This window comes from Mustelus asterias, unplaced genomic scaffold (genome assembly GCF_964213995.1).
Source record: "Mustelus asterias unplaced genomic scaffold, sMusAst1.hap1.1 HAP1_SCAFFOLD_911, whole genome shotgun sequence".
Classification (NCBI taxonomy): Eukaryota; Metazoa; Chordata; class Chondrichthyes; order Carcharhiniformes; family Triakidae; genus Mustelus; species Mustelus asterias.
Window position 1 is genome coordinate 58159 of NW_027590857.1, and position 26406 is coordinate 84564.

At 40.5% G+C, this 26406-nt stretch overlaps 1 protein-coding gene across 1 annotated transcript in view; it reads right to left on the reverse strand.

Moving 5' to 3' along the window:
- Positions 1 to 26406, reverse strand: part of LOC144487596 (dystrobrevin beta-like) — a gene marked incomplete at its 3' end in the record, with an annotated part of 128834 nt that overhangs the window by 48839 nt on the left and 53589 nt on the right. Inside the window, exon 2 of the mRNA XM_078205681.1 lies at positions 9985 to 10052. Coding sequence (XP_078061807.1) covers positions 9985 to 10051 — 67 coding nt within the window. The remainder of the gene's footprint in view (positions 1 to 9984; positions 10053 to 26406) is intronic.

Genomic DNA, 26406 nt, shown 5'->3' on the forward strand with positions numbered 1-26406 from the left:
CAGCCATTTTTAAATAAATAATTAACAATCATGTTTGTTACAAAGCCACTTGGCTTTAATAATACACTGCCCATGCCTTGAAAAGGGTTGGAATGGGCAGGCTGTTTTTACACACAAGTGGTTATAAGGCAGGGGGAGGATATCCATCAGAGGGCAACCCCTCAAAAAGATCTTACCCCCTCTTTGTTCCTCCCCATCTGGCCTCCAAAATCCACCTCCACTCAGCTCAATCCTTCCCAGCCATAAAGGCAAAGTATTTACCTGGCTCTGGAATCCATCAAAGTTTTACACGGAGCTGCTCGCAGTCCCAGCAATGCCCACCAAAGAGTTCTGGCCCATGGTGATGCAGGGGTAGTCCCACTCCCAGTCTGTTTGGGAAACCAGGAGCTCTCTGATTGCAGCCTGGGATTTTCCTTCAGGTGCCTTGGCTATCGGCCGATTCTTGCAATGTGGGTCAGGGAAGTGGTGAACGAGTGGTAGCAATCTGCCCCCCCGTGAAATCCAGTCCATTTTATTTGAAGCGGAATCGGCTTTTGCAACAGTGGAGGGGAAGGATAACTTTGATTGTGTTACCATGGAGAAATGAGTTTCCTCCTTCATCAAGATGCATAAATCCCGGTCCTCATACACCCTCCCCATTATGTTAAAATAGTATGTTTCATTTAAGAAATGCAGAAATAAGTGTCTCCCATAAATCAAAAAGTTCAATCCTTTTGAAACAGGATCAATACGAGTTTTTTTAAATTCTCTTTATACCGAAATAAATCTTCAAAAATCAATGACTTTGAGAAAACCTCTTCTCAAACAAATTCAAGTGAAGTACAAGTACAAATACAAATAATTATGCACGGTCCTTTGTTTTTTTTAAGACAACTATTGATTTCTTGTGTATCGTGAGAATCACAACTGGGCAAAAGAAAACCCAGCAAATATTGAAATGACTTGATAGATTTCCTTAAGCCTAAGGGATCTGGCTGAACTTGAGCAGGGGAGGAGGAAGCACACAAATCAAGTCAAAACAACCAATATAAAGATTGGAACAATGGACTAAAGAAACAAAAGACATTTCTGTCTTAAAAATACACCATCTTTATCAAAATGTGCACAGTCTGTTTGGTAATTAAGAATCCGTTGGACAGAAACTTTGTGCAAGACATGACTATCGCCGGAATTCGACCGCCCCGCCCACCACTGAATCAGAGCGGGCGAGGGGTGGACGATGGAAATGCCCATTGACCTCTGGCAGGATATTCTGGTCTCAGGTCAAGAGAGGCCGTAAAATCCTGCCCTATGAATTTCAGATTGCGATCTTCTCTCTCTCTCACACAAACGTTTGCTAGCTCTTCCATGAATGCATTAGCCCAGGTGCCACACAGCTGGACGGCAGTGGACATACTAGAACTGCTCCTGGAGAAAGCAACCTGGAAAAAGGTTCAGCAGTCTCAGAAGTTCAGTTGGAAAAGACCAAGGCGGCAGGATCTGGGAGCAGAGGAGGGAAATCTGGAATGATGTGCCTTTTGCTGAGAATCATATCCGTGGAACTGAGTAGAACTGCTATCAGCTGGGAATAAGTCCAACTCTTTGAGGGCAAGGCACTGAGATTCTATAAGACAGAGTTTTATGGCATGTGTTGTGACTCAAGTAATCACTGAGATCCAAGTGGTTTGCTGAGAAGATTTGTGGAATCTGTCTTAGTGGTGTCTGCCATCTAATGTGCAGTTTGTGTTATGTTCAACTGCAATCTGCCTGTTAATTCACACTTACCTCATGTTAATTCTGGATGTTAGAGTACAAGATAAATAGTACTGACTGTTTGCTTTGTTGACTCTCGTAAAGTAACATTTCTTCTGTTTGTTTAAAACCATGGAACCTTGCGGCTTTAATATCTCAGTGAATACCTGGGATATCAAATTTCATCTACTTTACAACAGCAGTTGCTGGTCCCTAATCAGGCCATACTAACGGAGCAGTTTCATCTGGGATCACATCAGCAGTCAGCCTGAACTTTAAGAAAGTAACAGGCTACTTCTAATTAAACTATGAATTATATAAACAAGATTTTCATTACCGGCCAGCCTCCCATTTTCCACCCAACATACAACTGAGCGGACATAAACTTCTGCTGCCCATATCCAAATTTGCACCAAATGTTGTTCCCCCACCAAACCTGACCAACATTGCTTCACAGACCAGCAAAATCTCAATTTTAAAATTCTCATCCCACTTTTTAACTCCCTCCATGACCTTGCCCCCTTTCTCCATAATCTCCTCCCATCCCCAAAAGCATTTGAGATCTCTTTAACCAAACTTTTGATCATATATCCAAATATCTATTTGTGTCTCAATGTCCAATTTTATTTCACAATGTTAAAGCTGCAAGTTGATGTTAGCCAGACTCTCAACTATCTAGCAGCTGAGTCCTAAATTACTCTCACAACGTACATTAACCTCAAACATTGGTCTCAAGTATAAATTTGGAATCATCAACCAGTTAAAACTGAATTATTTGGGCAAGAATCAACAGCTTTTCCAACCAATTTAGTTCATCAATTAACCCAATCTACAAATTATTCTCACACACAGTGCTTCACCACTGTAACCTATGATTCTACGGTTCATAAACGATAGTTAGTTAAAGTATTAGTTCAGCCATTTGGTAGCTTTACACAGCTTGATGAGAGTCTGGTAATGTAAATACAAATATAATTTAGTGAGTTGACACAAAGCAGTTTGATGAGCGAAATTTAGGCATTGACGGTTTATCAGGTGGCTGCCTGATGAGGAGACTCAGTGAAGGTTTAACAATTTTGTTTCATGTATTCGGTGAATATTTTTGTCAGGGTGATCAATCCCAATGTATTAAAATGGGATTAAGACTACTTGGTTCAAGTGTAGAGAAGCATCAGAACAGATTGGAGGTGTGGATCTTTCCTTTCTGTAATCGAACACTTGGGTGAGCCTTAAATGGTATTCTCCCCTGAACACAACGTGCGTAATCTTCCTTCGATCTGAACTGTGGTTTAGTTCCATGCTGACGCTTTTAAGGTCAAGGCAGATGCAATTTGCTCCCATGTTTTTCATTATTACCTGGTAGTGAATGATGTTGACATAGATGGCCTGAAATAGAGGGAAAAAATTGACATTCCCAATGCTAATGTCCCTTGCCTGGAGTATAAACACAACGAAAGCAAATAATCCAGAGGGTGGCAATTGCTCGAAGTTATATTAAATCCAACCCAGAGCAGATATTTATGGTCAAGCATGGATAGTGTTGATTCCCTCCCCAGGGCCTTTCTTTTCACATCTGCTGGGATGGCAGAACACAATCACCAACGTTTAAATCAAACTAACAGAAGCATTCATTATTTATGCTCACTTTGCACTTCTGAATTACATGGAGACCAGTCTCCTGCTTACAAATTCCTCCACTCTCCCTTAAAGATGTTAAAATAATCTGTTAATCATTAAAAATACCGCATTTAATCTGTTAAAAATTTACAACCAGATGGAGATGATAAGAAAGGTTGGAAAATCATTATAAACTCTATACGAAGCGACTTCATAATAATGGGACTTGCAAAACAATTTCAGGGATTTTTATTTTTAAGAAATGGAGTTTGCTTAGTCCTTTGATAATCGATCCTAGACTTTCTACTTACTGGATTTACAGTCAGGGCTGAATTTTCTAGACCCTATTGGAGGTACAGAGATAGGTCAGCAAAGAATTTTGTGCTGCCGCAGTGTGCCAGTTCCAAGCTAGCCCAGAGCAATTTGCTTGGAGGCGGGAGAGGGAGGTGTCAGGACATCTTCAGATGCAGCAGGGGATAGGCTAGCTGTTGGGAGATGGGCTACTGGCAGCATACTGAGGTGGGGGAGGGGGAGGACAGTGTTCCAGGCTCGCTTAGAGGCTCTCCCAACCTTTCTCGATTCAGCAGGCCACCCTGTGGAGGGATTCCACAACCCTCTCACACCCAACCCCGCACAATAATGGGCCACCTGCTGATTCTATTTATTTTAAACTTGAAAAAAATAACGAAGGGGTGGTTCTATCATTTACCTGAAAAGTTTGCTACTGCTTCTAAACTGGAGAGACAGCTTTCGGTTCAACAGTCTGCCTGCTGTCCTTAATTGATCAACATGCCTGCCCCTTGGCCACTTAATGACTAATTCGAGGAAAATCACCAACGAGTGATAGACCCCACACAATTCAGCCTTTAACCCCCATTTGAGCTTGACTGCAGCTTTAGAAACCCAACGGGAAAATCCTCCCTTTAAATTCTGCCATTCTCTATGTAGCCAACATAGAGAAGTTGGAATTCCAAGTTCAAAAAACAAATTTAAACAAACATGCATTGGTAGTGTATGAATTTACAAATGGATAGATCCATATGAGTACCTGGTAATGTTACATGTGCAAAGGTTACCCACAGATGAGAACAATTTTCAACCATCCTTTAGTTGAATAATTGCTTTAGACTGGCTGTGTGGCATTCATTGGGAGAGACAGACATTTGCTTTGCTTTAAAAATCTAACACTTTGATGCACATCACTTTGAAAAGATAAAGAGGGCTGCTTATGTTTAAGTGGGTTTGAAATATGTGTCAAGTTTGCCAATTTTTCTTCAATCACACAACTCACTCCCAACATCTCAATGCGGACAATTCTGCTCATCACTTACCAAGGGTAAACTACAAGCAGCAATCGTTAATATTAACTGACAAACACAAAACTGCTAAGTGCTAAATCCGTGGCAGTCAAAGGATTTTAGTTACTGGATCAACACAAATGATCTCCAAGGCTGCACCACTGTCACAGATCAGATCAGTGAAAATCAAAGAAAAGGTCAAAGATCTTGTTTTAGATCTATGTTCTATACGTTTTGTGGATTCCCAGTGGTTTCTACTTTTGCTATCCGGATTTCCCCATCAATAACCTTAATTCAAAACTTCACTACAGTACGCAGCATCGCCGACCGTGGGCTACCATTATCACAGTTTGATTACCACAGCGTGTCCATCCATGGCTGTTCACAATTTTTACTCAGATTGTCATGATCTTTGACATAATTAAAGATTCTCCACAAACTTAAGCATGTCAAAATTACTTTCTGGACAACATCATCTTCCCTGTATTGCTTGAAACCCTTTGTAACATAACCGGAACCGTGGAAGATTTCCCCCATTCCTTATCTGAGGGGCAATGTCACCAACAGCTGTGCCTCAATTGACACACAGTTGTTGTTCAAGTAACTCAGAAATGCTGACGAGAATAAATATCAACCTTATCAGGAGTCTTCAGAAGGGTTACATGCTGCATATTTTTTCAATAATACACTGAAGGGGTCCAACAAAATATTTTCACATCAGAGTAATTGCGAGACATTTCTGAGGATGGTGAACTGAGGAAAAGCCAGAAGATCCTCGACTGACCAGCTTTTTAAGACAACAGGGCCATCACGGTGGCACAGTGGTTAGCACTGCAGCTTCACAGCGCCAGGGACCCGGGTTCGATTCCCGGCTTGGATCACTGTTTGGAGTCTGCACGTTCTCCCCGTGTCTGCATAGGTTTCCTCCGGGTGCTCCAGTTTCCTCCCACACTCCAAAGATGTGCAGGTTAGGATGATTGGCCATGCAAAATTGATCCTAGTTTTGGGGGAATTAGCAGGGTAAATACGTGGGGTTACGGGAAGAGGGTGGGATTGTTGTCAGTGCAGTCTCGATGGGTCGAATGGCCTCCTTCTGCACTGTAGGGATTCTATGATTAATTCTATGAAATACAACAAACTTCAACAGGCATCAAACTTTCAGAAAATCACAAATAGCAGTTATCAATCTTCTCAGCATGCTAGCAATGTCAAAATAGATCTTGTTCAGGTGAAGAATTTTTGCCTGATCACAGATCTTGATTAAAATACTTCCTGTGTGCCAAGTTGTTGATTTTCATTGAAAATAGTCTCCCAACCCTCCTGTTGGTGAAAATAAGTGGACGAAGTGTTGGAAGTGGCGGCACAACGGCACAGTGATTAGCACTTCTGCCTCATAGCACCAGGGACCCGGGTTCAATTGCGGCTTCAGGTCACTGCCTGCGTGGAGTTGACACATTCTCCCCATGTCTGCGTGGGTTTCCTCCAGGTGCTCCAGTTTCCTCTCACACTCCAAAGATGAGCGGGTTAGGTCGATTGGCCATGCTAAATTGACCCGAGTGTCAAGGGAATAGCAGGGTAAATATGTGGAGTTACAGGAATAGGGCCTTGAGTGGGGGTGTGGTTGGTTCTGTACTGTAGGGATTCTATGATTACTCGTGTTTAAAATGCTTCCATATGAATAGTCTTTTTCAAACTAGGTTAATGGAAGTAATTAGCAAAGCTGGGTGGCAGATGTTGTTCAATGTGGTTGAGTATAAAAATAATTAGTATGAGAGTAAATATGCACAGTTCCATGCCTTCAACAACTAAGAAAATACTTCAATTGGTCTTGCTCAAAATTAAAGTGGACAATTTCACAACTACCTCCATTGAATGCCAGATATACTTTTACCCGCTCAGCCTATCCAAATCACAATCTAGCTCCCATTCACATAAACTGTGCCATCGAACTCGAGTTGACTGCAAATTAGACCACACAACTCTATTCCTTTATCCAAATCATAAATATGAATGAAGTCAAAGCAAAGAACCAAGTACACATTTTGGACCTCACCACTTTTCACTTTATGCCAATCAGAGAACAAACCTTCTATCCTACACTCACCTCCCAACAAATTATCAACCCACATCGCAAGGTTGCATCCTGTTCCATGCACACTTACCTTTGCAATAATCGCCTGTGCAGAACTTGATCAAATGCCTTTTGGAAGTCCATGTAGATAATCCACCATGCAAAAGGTTCAACTGGTTTGATCAGAAATGAACTACACTTCAGAAACGCACACTCTCTCTTATCTGCTAATATTTGTCCAAGTGCTCCGTCAATTTGTGTCAGATCACAGATGGCCTGAAATTCTCCACAAATTTTGAAGTGGCAAGTTTGTCATCATCTGGCTTCTCCCTCTTTCAGTCTGTAAATTTTGTAAATTTTTCCTCTTCAAATATTTATAAAATATTTTGCTTTTATCTTTGATATCACTTAAATTGTTTTTCTATTCTCTTTTTGCACAATTACTTTCATTTTTTGATTCCAGCCCTCCCAATCTGCCGGATTTCGATTTTTCCTTGCATTTTAAGTTGTGTTTTTAAAAGCTTGTTACTCAGCTAAACCCAGCTAGTTCCTATGTTGATCATGGTTGTTGAACCATACAAGAGAGCTTTTGCCTTTTAGTGGCATACATTGGTTTAATGTTGCATCTGATACTTTTCCATAGGTTTGCGAATTAGCAGCTCAGCCCAGATGCTTTGACCAACATACATTTCATCCCTTCAAAGTTTGCTTTAATTTTAATAGCTTGGTTTTTGCTTGCCCTTTCTCCCATTTCAAGCTTTGTATCATATTTAGTCATTACATGTTCATTATTTTGAAAACGTTCCCCTAGTTTACAGTGGTTTGTTGCTCATCACTAACTCCAGTATGGTCTATTTCCTTGTCCGTTCTAAAACAGTGTTCTGAAAAACAGTCCTCAACATGTTCTAAAAATGCACTGCCTTCACTATTTTAACTGTGCTGCTTCTCTCAGTCCATATAAAAGGCAAAATCTCACATTATAGTGGCACTGTTTTTGCTACATGCTCCCTTGATCTCAGTACTGATAAATTCCCCAACCACATCACTATTACCAGGTTTTGCGAGACAACTCTGACTTGCGTCACTTGCTATTCCTTACCTCTACCCATTATATGGAGTCAGACCAAGTGGTTGCATTGCTATTTTCCAGCAAGAATGTTTTTTGCTCTTCTCCATTAGAGATGGGGGGCAATAAATGCTGACCTTGCCAGTGACACTCATATCCCATGAACAAACAGTAGAAACCTTATAAAGAAAAACTCTGGGTTTGAAATTTGTGGATTCAAGACTCACTCCAAAGCACTTGGGCCTATCCTCTGGACTGACAATCCAGAATAGTACTGCATGAATGCAGCACCATTGGAGGTGGCATCTTGCAGATGAGGTCTTAATCTTAGTCCATTTCAGCCTGCTCAAGTGGATGGGCTGAAGCAGGGAAGTTCTTTTCATATCCTGGTCAGTATTTCTCCCTCAGCTAAATGACAAAAAGTTTAAATGGACATTCATTTCAGGAAATTCATCCTTGACCTCCACTTGTGATAATGATGAAAGCTGACAAAAGATCTACAGCTATGAAGTAACATATCTATGAAAATTAACAAATTTCAGATGCATCACTAAAGTCACCAGTGGAAATTGGATGCATGGCAGAGCGCTGGAGAGTGGCCAACATAATACCCATTTCTAAAAGGGAGATATTGCTAAACAGGGTAATTATAAGCCAGTTACCTTAACATTTATGGTTGGTAAATTCTTTTCATTTTTAATTAAATATGAAATTACAAAATATCTAGCTCAGGATTAAATAGTTAGAAGCAGGCAATACAGATTTTAGATCGCATTTAACAAATCTAATCCAAGTTCTTTGAAGAGATGGGGACAGAAACATTTGATGGGGAAAATGCTGTGGAAGTAGAGTTTCAGAAAGCCTTCGAAAAGATACCACATTAGATATTACTAGAGAAGATTAAGGCTTATGGAATTCGGGTGAGGGTAGCAAACTGAAATAAAAACAGATGAGAAGGAAAGGAGCAGAGAGCAGGACTTAAGGACAGCTTTTCAGAGTGGATGTAAGTCTCCGTGTCCCACAGTGTTTTGCTCTCGGTCTATTTTTGTTTACTGCACGCTTCGACAATTTTGATATGGGCTCGAGAAAGTAGCATGATGCTAAAATAGAAGGTATAGTAAATCACGTTGATCAAGGAAAACTGGAAGGACATAATGATAAGATGATATAAGCAAATAGATGGCAGATGGAATCAATTTCGACAAATGTGAGGTGATACAAAAGTTAATAATTTTTCTTTTGAGTTCAGTGATACAGGATATACAAGTTGAGATGTGATGGTGAATCCATGTAAAACCATGGTAGTATAGGTAGAACGCTAAGACAGTGAAGAGAGTACAGCATAGTTTCACTGGTTTGAGGAACACAAATACAAATAAAGACGTGAAAAACTGAAGTAGCTTTCAACAGAGGAGATTAAGGTGAATAAGAGACAATTTGACAGGGATAGATAAAATGAGGATGAGACAGGAAGGAATAGATAGAAAAATACGGTTTGCAGTGGCTGAAAGACCTAGAATAGGGTACACCATTTTAGAATTAAATGTAGGAGTATTAGACTATTTTTTTAAAAAGAGAACTGAGATTATGGAACCCACACAGTCAGTAATTGAAGCAAAGAGCACTTCTACATTTTACAAGAGATTGGATGAGCAGTTGAAGCAGTCATTAACAGGATATGGGAAAAGAGAGTGTACATGGATTAGTTCGATTGCTCATGTGGAAGATAAACTGAAAAATAGACTGGTTAGGCCAAACAACCCATTTCTGTTTGGTAATTTCTAAATAAAGTTCTATTCTATTAGACACAATACTCCATTGTCAAAGTTACCAGCTGCCAATTCTCTGCTACTTTTGAATTGGGCATATAAAAAGGTACAAATTTTCTCTGCTTTTGTGACCTGAAGAAAAACACATACCTCATTTTCACACAATCTCTTTCCGACCCCCAGAAATACTGGAGCTAGTGCTGAGAACTTGCCTGTTAGGAAACAACAGCAAACGTACACCTGCCATTGCACAGCACAATAATATTTTTATTTTCCGCCACAATAGTTTAATAGGCTTGTGAAATTGTACAATTTTAAGTTCCCATTTGAACAATTACTTCCATTTTCAAATTGAAATGAGCATTATACATCTACAGAACATCAATATCAGTGTGCTGTTATTTCATAATTACAAATACAAAAGGTACTCACTCATATCCATAAATAGTTGCCTCTTCTCGGCCATGGTTTTCCCTCTTCTTCCACACTCCTCAATCATTCTAATGGAAGAAAAGAAATGACTGTGTGAAGCAGCACACCAGCAGGTTCTGAAAACAAGGTCATTTCATGCTCGCCATCCATTTGAATCCTAGATTTGCACAGATATACAACTGCAGCTCATCTCAGATGAAACTGGTAGTGACAAAAATACCCAAAGCTTTGCCTTACCGTCATCCTTAGCCTAGGTAAATTTCTATCCCGAATACTTCAAATGAAAACACAAACTTGCCAGATGTATGATCAGCACACGAATGCACCTGCCATTGGTAACACGAGAAATTTCTTCTTCCGTAATCGTCCCAAGAGATGCCAGCCCATGGAAATCTGTCATCCATACATTTCACTAAACTGTGCAGCAGATCAAACCAAGCCATAACAGCCTCAAATCTGTATTCTCCCAAATTCTGAAAGACTGTTGCTTATGATTCTATTCTTTTCTTATTAATGTGTATTAAACTTATTCACATTTTTATACATTTGCATAAATAGGAGTGCTTTAAAATTGACAAAAATATTAACATTGAATCTTAAGCAAGGTGATGGGAGGAACATAGAAACAGGAGCAGGCCATTTAACCCCTCAAACCTGGCCAGTTCATTCAAGCAGGTAGTATTTGTTTTCAATTAAACTTAAATTTAAGAGTAAAAGTTAGAGTTAAATAACTTGAATTGAAGTTAAATGTGTTAAAGTGAAGGTTGAAGTTAAATGAATTAAATTGAGTAACTTAAAGTGATACAACTAATGTATATTTATGTTGAGTATCATTCTGAAACATTAAACAGAGAGGGAGTTTTGTTTAAGTAAAATCTGAGTCGATTCTCTGTCTTTTTTTAGGCACACAAGAGGAAACTGTCTGGGGAGAAATGTTTCAGTATTCCAGTTGGACAATAATCATGTGGTGAGAAGGTTACCAACATTCAATAAGTTCATGGCAGATCTATGACCTAACTCTATATACCTGCCTTTGCCTCTTTATCCCTTAATACTTTGGGATAACAACAATCCATTGATCTCAGCTTTAAAATCACCAACTGATGTAGCAATTTGTGGAAAAGAGCTCCAAAACATCGACAACCCTTCTTGTGCACAAGCATTTCCCAATTTCAGGCCTAAAAGGTTCAACTTTTTTGACAATGCCTCCTTGTCCAATTCTCCTCAAGCAGAGGAATTAGCTTTTTGTCAATCTACTCTATTTGCATTCGTAATACCTTGAAAAGGTTTGATCAAATTATCCTTCAATCTTCTAAATTCCAGTGAATACAACCCTAGTTTGTTTAGCTTAACCCTTGGAGTCCAGGTATCATTCTGGCAAATATGCTCTCCTTCCAGTGGTACAATATTCTTCCCAAGGTGTGGTGCCCAGAATTGCTTGCAGTACTCCGTGTGTGCTCCTCCCAAGGCTTTGTATAGCTGAAGCATGGCACCTACCCTATTGATATTCTATTCATCTCATTATAAAGGTCTTCCATTAATCTTTCTATTTTCTGTTCATGACATTTTAATGATCTGTGTATGTGGACCCCAAAGTGCTCCTTCCATTGTTTCAAGCAAGGATGCGGCTGTTTAAGACAAGAAACGATAATTGGAATATACAGGTAGTTCTGGACATGCCATTACAGAAAGACTTTCAAATTGACGGAAAAGATAGAATGTTGTTTTATTAAGATCATACCAAGAATAAAATAGTCATTATGAAACATTTAAATTAATAGTACCGTTTTATAATAGATTTCCACTCAACCCTTTCAGCTGAAAGGGACATTCAGTGCCTTGAAGGAGAATATAATTAGCTCTATTCATTAGTAAACCAGCAACAAAAGTTTAAAGCTTTAAAGTTTATTTAGTAGTGTCACAAGTAGGCTTACATTAACACTGCAATAAAGTTACTGTGAAAATCCCCTAGTTGCCACACTCCGGTGCCTGTTCAGGTACACTGAGGGAGAATTTAGCGTGACCAATGCACCTAACCATCACATCTTTCGGACTGTGGGAGGGAACCGGAGCACCTGGAGGAAACCCACGCAGACACGGGGAGAATGTGCAGGTTCCGCATAGACAGCGACCCAAGCCAGGAATCGAAACTGGGTCCTTGGCCCCGAGAGGCAGCAGCGCTAACCACTGTGCCACCGTGCTGCCCCAAAGGGAAGTATTTAGGGTAGGGAATGCCACACAAAATGACCACTGAAACCAAGTTAACCTTACCATTCAAGAGGGAACTAGAGCACTTGTCGAGGAACATAGCCTTTAAGAGTCAAAGAAAAGAATATGAAAGTGGGATAAGAATAGAAAGCTGCAATATTGAACGAGCAATGAGATAAATAAGATGAGCCAAATCCTTTCCACTCGTGTTGTAATCTCCATGATGCATTCATTATGCCCTTCCCTTTGCACAGGAAAAGTACTCAGTTTCATATGTTACCTTAACAAGCATGAAAGATTACCATTGCTTTACTATTCAAGATATCAGAAGTTCGGAGTGGGAAGGGGTTGGAGTTTTCTATAGGCCGCCCAATAGTAACAGGGAGGTGGAGGAGCAGATAGGGAAACAGATCCTGGAGATATGCAATAAAAGCAGAGTTATTGTTATTCGAGACTTTAATTTCCCAAACATAGATTGGAATGTCCCTAGGGCAAGGGGATTGGATGGGGAGGAGTTCGTTAGGTGTGTTCAGGAGGGTTTCCTGACACACCATGTGGACAAGCCTACAAGAGGAGAGGCTGTACTTGATCTGATACTGACCAATGAACCTGGACAGGTGTCTGATCTCTCAGTGGGAGAGCATCTTGGGGATAGCGATCATAACTATCTCCTTTATGCTTGCATTGGAAAAAGAGAGGATCAGGCAAGCTAGGAAAGTGTTTATATGGAGTAAGGGGAAATATGAAGACATAAGGCAACAAATTAGAGGAGTAAATTGGAAGGAGGTATTCTCGGGGAAATGTACTGAAGAGAGGTGGCAGTTTTTCAAGGAATGTCTGGTTAGAGTTCTACAGGACAACGTTCCGAGCAGACAGGGAGGAGTTGGTAGGTTAAAGGAACCGTGGTGCACGAAAGCTGTGCGGGACCTAGTCGAGAAGAAAAGGAAAGCATACAAAAGGTTCAGAGAGCTTGGCGAAGATAGGGATCTAGATGAACATACGGCTTGTAGGAAGGGACTAAAGAAGGAAATTAGGAGAGCCAGAAGGGGTCACGAGAAGGCCTTGGCAGGTAAAATTAAGGAAAACCCTAAGGCGTTCTATAAATATGTGAAGAGTAAAAGGATGAGACGTGAAGGAATAGGGCCTATAAAAGGTGGAGGAGGGAAAGTCTGTTCGGAACCAGTAGAAATGGCAGAGGTGCTTAATGAGTATTTTGCCTCGGTTTTCACAGAGGAGAAGGACCTGGGTGGTTGTACTGCGGGCTTGCGGTGGACTGAAAAGATTGAGTATGTGGACTTTAACAAAGACGTTGTGCTGGAATCTTTGAATGGCATCAAGATAGATAAGTCGCCGGGTCTGGATGGGATCTACCCCAGGTTACTGTGGGAGGCGAGGGAAGAGATTGCAGAGGCTCTGGCGATGATCTTTGCGTCGTCGATGGAGACGGGAGAGGTGCCGGAGGATTGCGGATGTGGTTCCTATTTTCAAGAAGGGGAATAGGGATAGCCCAGGAAATTACCGACCGGTGAGTCTAACCTCAGTGGTTGGTAAGCTGATGGAGAAGATCCTGAGGGACAAGATTTATGAGCATTTAGAGAGGTTTAGTATGCTCAAGAATACTCAGCATGGCTTTGTCAAAGGCAGATCGTGCCTTACGAGCCTGGTGGAGTTCTTCGAAAATGTGACTACACACATTGACGAAGGGAAAGCGGTAGATGTGGTTTATATGGATTTTAGCAAGGCGTTCGATAAGGTCCCCCATGCAAGGCTTCTAGAAAAAGTGAGAGGGCATGGGATCCAAGGGGCTGCTGCCTTGTGGATCCAGAACTGGCTTGCCCAAAGGAGGCAGAGAGTGGGTATAGATGGATCTTTTTCTAAATGGAGGTCGGTCACTAGTGGTGTGCCCCAGGGATCTGTTCTGGGACCCTTGCTGTTTGTCATTTTCATAAATGACCTGGATGAGGAAGTGGAGGGATGGGTTGGTAAGTTTGCCGATGACACGAAGGTTGGTGGGGTTGTGGATAGTCTGGAGGGATGTCAGAAGTTACAGAGGGACATAGATAGGATGCAAGACTGGGCGGAGCAGTGGCAGATGGATTTCAACCCAGATAAATGCATAATGGTCCATTTTGGCAGGTCAAATGGGATGAAGGAGTACAATATAAAGGGAAAGACTCTTAGTACGGTAGAGGATCAGAAGGACCTTGGGGTCCGGGTCCATAGGACTCTAAAATCGGCCCTGCAGGTGGAGGTGGTGGTTAAGAAGGCGTATGGTGTGCTGGCCTTTATCAATCGAGGGATTGAGTTCAGGAGTCCGGGGATAATGATGCAGCTATATAAGACCCTCGTCAGACCCCGCTTGGAGTAGTGTGCTCAGTTCTGGTCGCCTCACTATAGGAAGGATGTGGAAAAGATTGAAAGGGTGCAGAGGAGATTTACAAGGATGTTGCCTGGATTGAGTGGCATGCCTTATGAGGATAGGCTGAGGGAGCTTGGTCTTTTCTCCTTGGAGACCTAATAGAGGTATATAAGATGTTGAGAGGCATAGATCGGGTGGACTCTCAGAGGCTTTTTCCCAGGGTGGAAATGGCTGCTACGAGAAGACACAGGTTTAAGGTGCTGGGGAGTAGGTACAGGGGAAATGTTAGGGGGAGGTTCTTCACACAGAGGGTGGTGGGCGAGTGGAATCGGCTGCCGTCAGTGGTGGTGGAGGCAGCAAACTCAATAGGGTCTTTTAAGAGACTCCTGGATGAGTACATGGGACTTAATAGGATGGAGGGTTATAGGTAGGCCTAAAAGGTAGGGATATGTTCGGCACAACTTGTGGGGCTGAAGGGCCTGTTTTGTGCTGTAGGTTTTCTTTGTTTCTATGTTTCCATCACAAAATGGACTTTTCTACACAATTCAAAACTTGTAAAGCTTATTGTTTTGAAATGCGATAGCTCACATAATGATTGGCAGATTTTAAAGAACAGCACAATGCAATGCTTAAGGAGATAGAACAATAACATATCTTTCTTAAAATTTAGAGTTTGTTTAATTATCAAAGGTATACATCTGCTTAAAATGCCGACCTTATACCATGGTACACCTTTGCTTTAATAGTTTGAACTAAGGCTGACCTGGCGTTACTTATTTAATACACAGTCAGTGTGTCAAAATCACATTTTAAAAAGAAAAACTGCAGTGAAAGGTACAGATTAAACCAATCTCCAAAGCTGCAGCGGATTTAAAAAAATGATTTTTAAAAACTTTTTGTTGAAAATAATTGTAGTTTTTGTGTAAAACTGAGGCAAAGTATACATCCTTTCCAAGAGGCTGGGGTTGTTTTCCTTCGGATAAAGGCTGAGGGGGAACATCATTGGGGTGTACAAAACTATGAGGAATATAGTAGATAAGATCGATAGGAAGAAACGTTCCTCCTTAGTAAAGGGCTCAACAAGCAGGGGGCATAGATTTACGGTAACAATAAGATTTAGAGGGGGTTTGAGGAAAAAATATTTGACCCAGAGGGTGGTGGGAATCTGGAACTCACTACCTGAAAGGGTGGTAGAGGTGGGAACCCTCAACAATTAAAAAGCATTTAGATGAGCACTTGAAATGGCATAGCATTTAAGGCTATGGACAAAGTCCTGGAAAATCCATAGAATCTCTACCATGGAGGAGGCCATTCAGCCCATCGAGTCTGCACTGACTCTCTGAAAGAGCAACTCACCCAGGCCCACCCTTCCCCCCCCCCCCCCCCCCCAACCTATCCATTTAACCCCACACATTTACCATGGCTAATCCACCTAATCTACACATCTTTAGATTTAATAGGATTAGAATAGATAGGTGTTTGATGACTAGTACAGACACGATGGACAAAGGGTCTCTTTCTGTGCTAGAAAACTCTGTGACTATGACTCCATACTGTGTGCTTCGTTTGATGTTTGCAGTGCCAGAGAAGCAGAGGCTCAATTTATTAAATTCATTTTCAAATACAATGGACCACAATTAAATTTTTAAAAATGCTTTTGATAAAATCCTTAGGCTTATAAACACCACATCTTATGCATAAATCTGCATTTGGTGTACTGTAGACTTAATTGCTGGTTGTTAATGCAGTGGACATCTACATGTCTAATTACCTCAGCTCCCAAACCATAAAATAGAAAAGACTGCCTGGTTATTTTTTTTAAAAGCATAATCCATTGTATTCAGCAATGAACTGAGTAGTGTACAGTACAGACCATGGCAAAAAATATTGGAAATTCAATATTATAAATTTAAAGAATTCAGTTGACCCAGTCATTGTTACGACATACACCAAAGCACTCTTCCACTTTTTACGCGAATAGAATAGAACAGGGGTTCCCAAACTGGGTTTGGGGTTCCATGAGAGGGCATAAAATGAGCGCAAGAGTCAATTAAAAAAGAACATTGTAGCAAAGATGAAAAGAAATTGCAGGGGATTTATGTGGGGGGCACCATGGAAGAGGTGGATATGTGAGGGGGCTCTGGGGTGGAGGAAGGATATGCACATACCATGTAGCTTTACACATATCCCTAGAAAAGATTCAAATACATTTTGTTTCTGTGTTCGCATCTTTTTCACAGCAAACACAGTGTCTTCAACAAGACAGGAATGTTTGGGATTCCCCAATGCTTTTGCGAGGTCACTCGGGGCTCTGCGGCTGGAAAGATTTGGGAAACACTGGAATAGAAGGTACCAGCTCTTGCTGGAGAGTGACCTAATGGAAGCCAGCCCCAAGCTAGTATCGCGATGACTATTTTTGGAAGACTCGATAGTGAACATTGGCAGGCTTCTGAAGGGCAGGTGCAGCCTTAATTACTACTTAAATATACAAACCTGACCTTGCTATGAAGTCAGGAAATTAAAGCTTGTGCAATGGAGGCTGGAGGCAGAATGTGCAATCAAATTCTTATGTTGCAGGCTTCTTAATATATGCTGTGTAGCTCTTGCATTCAAAAGCAGCAGAGCAGCTGAGTCTTTAAGCAGAATGCTCAAAGTGGGAGCTGTGAAAATACACCAGCGGATTGTCCCTTCACGCTAATGTGAACAAACCAAGATAAAGGAAAATAGGAGCAAAATATTCAGCACAGCTATGAATAGGTAATGGTAAGGAAATGGCTGATGAAAGAATTTGCATTCTCAGTGCACAAGAGGTTTGACCCACAAAGAGAAAATCTAACTTTTTATAGCATTACATAAGAATACGCACAGCATAATTGTAGCATCCCTGCTGTTAAATTTACAGAAAAAAAATAACTTCACAAAGTGAAGTAAATGGATAAGAAGTTCTGATCACTTTGGGCAGACACAGGAGCCGCAAGCAAACAGGAAAAGAAAAACAGCAAAATTCTGGCATTAAGTATCAGATTCTCAGCATCTGGAGAGACCAAAGAAAGCAATTCTGACAATGGGCTTGAACCCAAAACATTCATCGCACTTTGAATTTCACAGATATTGGCAGACCTTGCTTCAGTTGTATGCTTTCTAAGTCCATAGTATGGCAAATTCAGAAAGCAATCTTCAAGCTCACCATACCAGAAGAGTACAGATTACTCTCTATATTTATTTGCAGTGAAGGTTAGTGTGACCCTTTAACACCTGAAGCACGAAAAACTACATTTCAAATAAAAAGCATCATGCGGACAGGTGGCCAACGTAAACGGCAACAGCAATACGGCAACGGCAACAGAACTACAATCAAGCATGCTGGAAGTTTTGGTCAAGTTGAGTTAAACACTGATGCAGGTCAGAGACGTGACTTGTCTTGTGAGATGTGACCTGACACTTCCTGTACTGACCAAATAAGGATGGTTGTTTGGATGGGTGCCAGACAAACCAGAACTGCTGATTACTGCCTTATTCCATATATGATGTGGAGATGCCGGCTTTGGACTCCAAAAGCTCGTGATACCATATAAACCTGTTGGACTTTAACCTGGTGTTGTGAGACATCTTATTCCATATATGGTGAGGCTGTGTGACTTGCATGCAACTTGGTATAAACATTTGGGACTTGTTTACGAGTAACTCCATTGGCAATAATCAAACATTGTGATCAGTTTCTGGAGATATCATTGGTCTAGTGCCAGATAAAATTTGTACATCCTTCTTGAAGGTTAAGATAAAGAGAGGTACTTTGAGTCTTTTCCTTAGCGGAAACTCGAGAATCACATTTGTGATGTGTGCCCTGAAGATCATCTTCAGAGAAAAACAAAGACCACCAGAAGAACAAAGAACCATGAGGAAGACCCATATCCCGAGGGTGGACTTGGCCAGTTCACTCAAGCAGGTAGTTTTTTTTTTAGTTAAACTTAAAGTTAAGAGTTAAAGTTAGAGTTAAATAACTCGAGTTGAAGTTAAATGAGTCAAAGTTAAGGTTGAAGTTAAATGAATTAAATTGAGTAACTTAAAGTATTACAACTAATGTATATTTATGTTCAGTAGTGGTACCTAAAACAATAAATAAAGAGGAAGTTTTGTTTAAGTGAAATCTGAGTCAACTCTCTTTCTTTTGTTAGAGCCACACAAGGAGAAAATATCTGGGCAAAAGGTTTCAGTATTCCAGTCGGATAACAATCATGTGGTAAGAAGGTTACCAAATACTATGCAAGCAATGTAGCAGTGCAATGATGAAGATATTACACCAACTCAAATTCCACCAAAGGCTGCGACAGCCAATTTGCACACCTCGAATTTTATCAAGTGCATCAAGATGAAAGGCTAGTTAACCTATTTCAAGGAGAAACTGAAGAACAAATGTAGGCCAAGCCCATACTCATTCTGGAATATTGTTCTCCACCTAAACAGGCAGATGGGATCTTGGTTCAATGTTACATCCAAATAACAGCTCAGGAGACCCAGTCATCAGATGAAGAAAACATTCAGGTCATTCCAGCACAATCAATCCAACAAATCTTCCTGACCTACACTGGGAGAGCATCAAACTAAGGCCAATTAACCAAAAGTAAGCGATCAATCACCATTAAAAGAGGTTTTTGGAAAATGTCAAATCTCTGTACTTCACATGGAACATTTGAAAAATAAACTTCAATTTCACTGCAAACTTGCACACCTCAATTCATCCTTTGCACAGGAACAAAAATAACTTCAAGAAACCCAAGGCTTGTATACATCCTTTTATTTCTATATTTCATGTAGTGTGCATCAAACTTATGGGGTCTTAAACATAAAGCTGGGTCCCTTGAATTTGAGATGATTCTATACTTTTCGCCACAATGTTGTACAATGGACCTATTTCAGAGGCTGCCCGGGAGCACTCAGGTTGCAACCACAGGATTCCAACTCCAAAATCAATAACAACCAATTAGATTTTGTTTTAATTTCAGATTCCTAACATCTTGCTTTTAATGAAATTCAAGAGTTTGGGGTTTATTTTAAATTGCAAATTTTCAACCAAGCCACATGGTGGAGCATTTTACGGAAGCAAAAATGTTTTAATCCAGGCGTGAAAATAAGTAACCGTTTCTTTCCTAGAAAATGTACCTGGTTTCAGATGATTATCGGGTATCTTTGAAGCAATAATTGAGAAGACACAGGCTACACTACCTTATTACAAGGGGCAGAAATGTAAGTCACAGCCGAGCTGGATGGAGTACAACAGAAACAGTTCTCATTATGTAACATATATATTGCACGTAATAAATGCTCCTGCAATGTCCAGACCCCAGTCTATTTGACAAAGAAAGCATGGCCATTGTGTTTTGAATGCATGGCCACCTTAACCTGATTATTGTTGAAGTAAAACTTTCCATGTCAGTCAGATTTACCTTTTAATCACTTGTTAATGCGCCAGAAAATCCTACAGTGCCCTTGAACACTCAGCTTCTCTTATGCAGCAGAGCTGTAAGCTTGAGTACTTTTCATCTTCCAGGAACTGCCACGACAATATTGTTACAAGCTGAAATTTTGTTTTCCAGACCAATAAATTAAGTTTAAAGAACAGATTTTTACATCATCAGGAAAACATGCAAGACCATGATGACCTTCCACTTCATTTATACCTGATCCTAATCTAGCATTGCAGAACTTTCAGGTCCACTATCACCACTTAATGTTTAAGTAATTTTGACTTCGTTTCAAAATCTAAATGGCTAGACTAATGCTGTGACTTGCTTTTCATTCATCAACTGTCAGTTACAACATTGGTCTTCAAACTGGGGTCTCCAGTCTCTCCAGATTTGACATTTTTACTGGCATATTTTCTTGTGATATACAATATAATTAAGGCAGGTTTTGTGCAATGATAGTACTGCTCGCCTCTGGGTAATAGACAGTATTGTTCAAGAAAATGGGAAGGGTTCATTCAATTTTACTAATATTTGCATGACCCCATGTTCAAATTTTGCAGAGGGTATCTGGGTGTAAAGCAGCATCTGCAGAAGTTTGCATTAAAAAGTATGAAAGTCTTGGAAGCATTGGAGCAAAAAACTCTACAATTATACTAAGTTATGGGGGGGAAAGGGAAACACAAACATTCAAACCTTTTGTTAAATTGATATATTATCTACAAAGATCTAGGAACTGTTATGAGAATGTACATCTGGGTCACTGTATATTATTGCTGCACCAGCCCACCAGCTACATGAAGAGCAGCAAGAAATACACACACTGAAGCTCTAGCCTTTTAAAGCTAAAGCTTGATTATTTCTAACTTATGGGAACCAGAAATTATAATACAGTTTCAACCTGTGAGTAGAAACTCAAATATTATAAATGAATTTTAAAACTGAATTAGGTTCAAAGTTCAACTCAAATTAGTGCCACAGACAGTGAAGAAAATCTGAGTGAATCATGCGGGATCAAAATGGCTGCCGTCACAGCGACAGCCCATGATCAACCGTGAAGCCAATGTCATAGAGATATTTAAAGTTTAAACTAAAGTGCAGACTGATGTTCTGTAGCTTTCTAAAAGGCACTACTTAAGAGCAAAGGGCCAGCTCCATTCTTCAGGAGAGAACAAATTCCCAAGGACAGCATGCACCTCCAGCCAAAGTCAAATCATGGAATCTACCAATGTAAATTTCAAAGCCTGAGGCAGGAATCAGGTGAGCCTGGTGACAATGTCCTAACGGCTGAAATATGCAGCCAGAAAATGTTAATTCAAAGATAAAGGGGAAAAACTGATACTTCAGCTCATTTGGAGCTCGGCACACTCAAGAAGAAAAAGACATAATTGGAAAGGACAAACTCACAATTTCACAGACTGTAGACACTGCCAGAACACACAAAGCCACAAGTAGGCAGATGAAGACACTGACTGTCCAAAGGATTAACTTTCAGTTCTGTCAAGAAAAAGGCAGTAGGGTTAATGCAGTGAACCGGCAACAAAAGAATGCACACCAGACAGAGAGAAGAAAGATATGCAAGTGACATATACAACCATGAGCTCACCGATGGAGGAAAATGTTCCAATTTGGGTCGCATTGCAGAGCATTTAGAAAGCCCAATCATTGGGAAAACATGTGCAAAGAAAGATGGTAAATGATTTATTACGGACAGACCAACAGGGCAAATAAAAAAAACACATGCATACCCTGGAGATGACAAAGTTTGAGGACACGGTGAGCATCGGAACTATAACAGCCCCAGAGAAAAGAAATTCACAAAACCATTCAGATCAGAAGGATGAGAAATAAGCCCACAACCATGTTGCTGAAGCTTGATACCAGAACAGAGTATCATCCTGCTCAGACGAGACCAAAAGCTCTTTCCTGAAAATGTGAAAGAAAATGGTTATCTGAGGAAAGATGCTCTGAAACCAGGCAATGTCATGTTAATGGAATCTGATGATTGAGGTTCGACAACTAGGGAGAGCTCCAATCAGGGGGACACACAAAGGAAAAGATGTTCACTGTATGTTCCACATCACTGAAACAGATGGTCTTGCTATTCTGGGCTTGAGCAGTTGTGAAGAGCTGCAGCTTATCTCAGTGACCATGAGATGGAGGAGGCAACACTGGGGTTGATGGTAGGACATATGAGCAGAAGCAAGGAAAATGCTTTTTTTAAAACCTTTATTTGTTCATGGAATGTGGCCAGGGCTACACCATCATTTGGTGCAATCCCAATTGCCATTGACCAGGTGGTGTTACGCTACCTTCTTGAATCGCAATAGTGCAAGTGGTGTCGCTCCATCCATACGTTCCCAGCCTCTGAACTGCTCTTGTAGCCACTGGATTTAAAATGATGATCCGGTTCAGTTTCTGGTCAACGATAATCCTCAGAGGATGTGGAACGTTTTACTTCATCAATAATCAGCTTAAGGTGGTCATGCATTCAAAGCGTAGTGGCCATGCTTTCTTTGTCAAACAGACTGGTACCTGAACAATACATTTGTTATGTACAATATATATTCTACACAGTGAAAATTGTTTCTCTTTTATTTATTGGCTACATTTCACAGTGCTGATGGGATGGAAGTTCCAGGATTTTGAGGGACATGGCAGAGTGGATCGTCAGAAGCTTTTTCCCAGGGTGAAAGAGTTAATTACTAGGTGGCATAGGTTTAAGGTGCAAGGGCAAGGTTTAAAGGAGATGTATGAGGCAAGTTTGTTTTATACAGAGGGTGGTGGGTGCCTGGAACTCACTGCCGGGGGAGGTAGTGGAAGCAGATACGATAGTGACTTTTAAGGGGCATCTTGACAAATACGGGAATAGGATGGGAATGGAGGGATATGGTCCCCGGAAGGGTAGGGGGTTTTAGTTCAGACGGGCAGCATGGTCGGTGCAGGCTTGGAGGGCCGAAGGGCCTGTTCCTGTGCTGTAATTTTCTTTGTTCAATCCAGCCATCAAACCAGTGACTCATCCCTCATGTAACATACTAACAGAACCATAAAAAAAGCTTGAGAGTTCCAAGAGATGGAAGAAAAGTTTATTTATTAATATCACAAGTAGGCTTACATTAACACTGCAATTAAGTTACTGTGAAAATTCCCAGAGTCATATATGTGCAGCAATGAATTTGCAGGGATCCCAAAGATCATAATCTCACAAAAGATTAAATCGGGGGGGGGGGGGGGGGGGGGGGGGGGAGAAAGAAAATCGCAGCGCTGGCTGGGCAAATGTTTTTAGCAAGCTTGATGTCAGAAATGGCTACTGGAACGTGAAGTTTAATGAAAAATCTTCACTGTCGACAGTCCTGAAAAAGTTAGAGCCATCTGGGAAATAAAAGCTCCAAAGTGCAAGAAAGAGTTGAGAAGTTTCCTTTGCTTGATCCAGGACTTTTGAGTTCTTTCATACCGCACATGTCAGAACACACAGCAAAGCCACAAGAGCTGAAGGAAAATGATGCTGGGTACCAGTGGTTGGAATCACTCGAGAAGAGATTCAACAAACTCAAACAAGTTGCAATGGGCAAGTCTGTCATGCCACAACAAAAAGAAACTTGTCACTCTGCAAGGAGATACTTACACAGAAGTATGGAGCAGCTGGGGTACGAGAGTACACCCTGTTACAAGAGGGAAACCTTCAGATACGTTTGCAACCTTAGCTCTGACCTCACTGACATCTTGCACGCCATTAGCGAAAGAGAACTTTTAGTAGTTTTGTGCGGATGTGAAAAATTCCATGTATATCTCTATAGGAGTAAGTTCATACTGGACACTGATCATCGTCCAGTGAAGCAGATCTACAAGAAAAATCTGGGTAAGAGCACCAGCACAACTGCAGAAGTTACTCTGGAGGCTTTAGAGTTATGATTTCCCTCTGAAATAAAGCCAGGCAGAGAAACATTGCCAGCAGATGCCCTATCTCGATGGTCATGAAAGCAGGAAGGATCATCAATAACACTGGCACATCACTAACCAGTGAGTCAATATTAACAGCATTACCAACACGCAGAGCAACATCAACAATGTCATCAAAAAGTAATACAGCAGGAGCATCATCAAGCACAACTCCTGAAACACCAGCAGCAGCAAACACACATCGCCTGTCCAGCACGCTAACTCATTGCAGAGAGGGGAATGCCAAATCTACAAGATGGAGCCACAACATCCTATCACCAAAGTAATACCCAGGATAATGATGATCTGAGAAAAGAAAACAAGTTATAAAACACTCATTGGGAGTTCAGTTCAATTATAAAAGTTAATTCTTAATCTTAAAAAGTGTAATGATTGCAATAGTTATACTGATATTGAGGCATTATGTAATTCTTTTAAAAGAAAGAGGGATCTTATATTGTAATATTATTCGTAGAGAGCTAGGAACTAATTGTTTAAGAATGTATATGTGGGATGCCACATCTTACTGCTGCACTGCAATCATGTGTTGACTGATAATGTGTAGGCCCCTGTCCACCAGCCACATGGAAAGCAGCAAGAAATACACCCAACAAAACCCCAGCATCGAGTTCGGAGTGTGATTGTTTCAAACTTAAGGGAACCAGAAAACTAAACACCTTTGGTCATGAAAGGGCCTGGAAAAAGAATTTATCAATTAGGATGGAATAATATCACTTTAAGTGCACTTCGAGAATGTTCTTTCGATCTAAAGTTTGAAGACACCTTGTTTGAAGGCTTTAACTGCTTCGAGCACAAATCAACAACAGATACAGCACACGTTTCCTCTGCAAACCATCTAGCAACCGAGTCTATCGGGAAGCAATGTCCACATTGAAATAATGGCTCCCCTTGAACAAGAAAACACAATGCTGAATTAAAATGGAAATTTGTTGACCAAGCATATTGTGTGTGTGTCAGATACCACAGTTATGTAGCATGCAAATATTAATCTAATGTTACTGAATAAATCCACAGTTTTGGAGGGTATGTTTTGCTTTAAATCAACGAAGAAAAAGTATTACTGAACTGTCAATGAGGCAGTTTACAGAGAGTAGTCATCAATCCACAGTAATAACTCCAACATGGGAGTCTTTCTGACAACCTTTGTTCTGCAGAGGATAGAAATCCGTACAGTAAACGAGGCATTTCTGCTTACCTAGTCAAGTTGCAGAATGAAAGATAGGTTCTAAAGTTTGCAATAACAGTTAAAGAATAAATTAAACTGAACTGATAGTTCTGGAGTAAGAATTATTTCCAGTACTGAAGAAGAGTATACAAGTGAAAAACTCGCACTGCATTTTCACAGTTCTGACAGACATATTTGTGTTTGGAATTCCCAGAATTTGCTGCTCTTCTTTTTACAAGAGCCACAGTGATACATTAAATTACAATTTATGGAATTAGCATGGACAGTTGGAAAGAACATTTTCCAAGTCATGCTACAGAAACATTCCAAGATTTTCGTAATCAGCAATTGAAGAGCAAAGAAATAACACAATGTGCAGAGGAGTGAAAAATTCCCAGCATCTCACACACACAATAAAGACTGAGGTGTATGGGTGGTTTGGCTTGTTCCCTGTGCTGCCACAGTGAATGCTTGGTCACATTCTGCAAGTTCAAGACTCATAATAGAACAAACATAAATTTCCTTCAGACATAAAAAATGTTTTAAAAGATACCATTTACATCATCGCACTAGAGTTACACTAAATATCAAATTTAAATAAATAGATTCTTCCTGAGAAGCATAAATAAACGAGAAAGAAAGTCCCTTGTGAGATGAATTACTTGCCACATTGGGAACTGCTTAGAATTTGAGAGAAGCGCACTAAATCAAACCAGTCTACAGCGGGGCATACATCAACTTATTGTGGGCTGAACACAATCATTTCTCTGACAATGTAGCAGGGCAAACAGCCAGAGTTCCTGTACTCTGCACATTAAGTACTGTACTAACACTCTATCCAGTCAAAAGGAGATGTACTGCAAATCTACAGGAGTGCTTTCCCTTATTCAAGCACACAATATTTATTAATCCCTGCTGGCCATCCTTCAGATTTGACAATATTAACCAAATACGTAACAGTGCACATCAGTAAATATCCCTGTGTTATCATCACTTCAGCAATCAAAGAAAATTACAGCACAGAGGGAAAGGCCATTCAATCCATCCTCCCCTGCAGGATCTTTGAAGTAAATTTCCAAACCCTGATTTTTTTCTTTCTTACGTACATAGAACCATATAGCAGAGAAAGAGGCCATTTGACCCACTTTATCAGCGTCTGAATTCAGTGATTTCTAGTCAGATACAACAGCAATCAAACAATATGGGTGATGTTCCAAAAAGCTAAACTACAGCAGTAAGTGTAGCTGCTTTCCTTTATTTTATAAAGC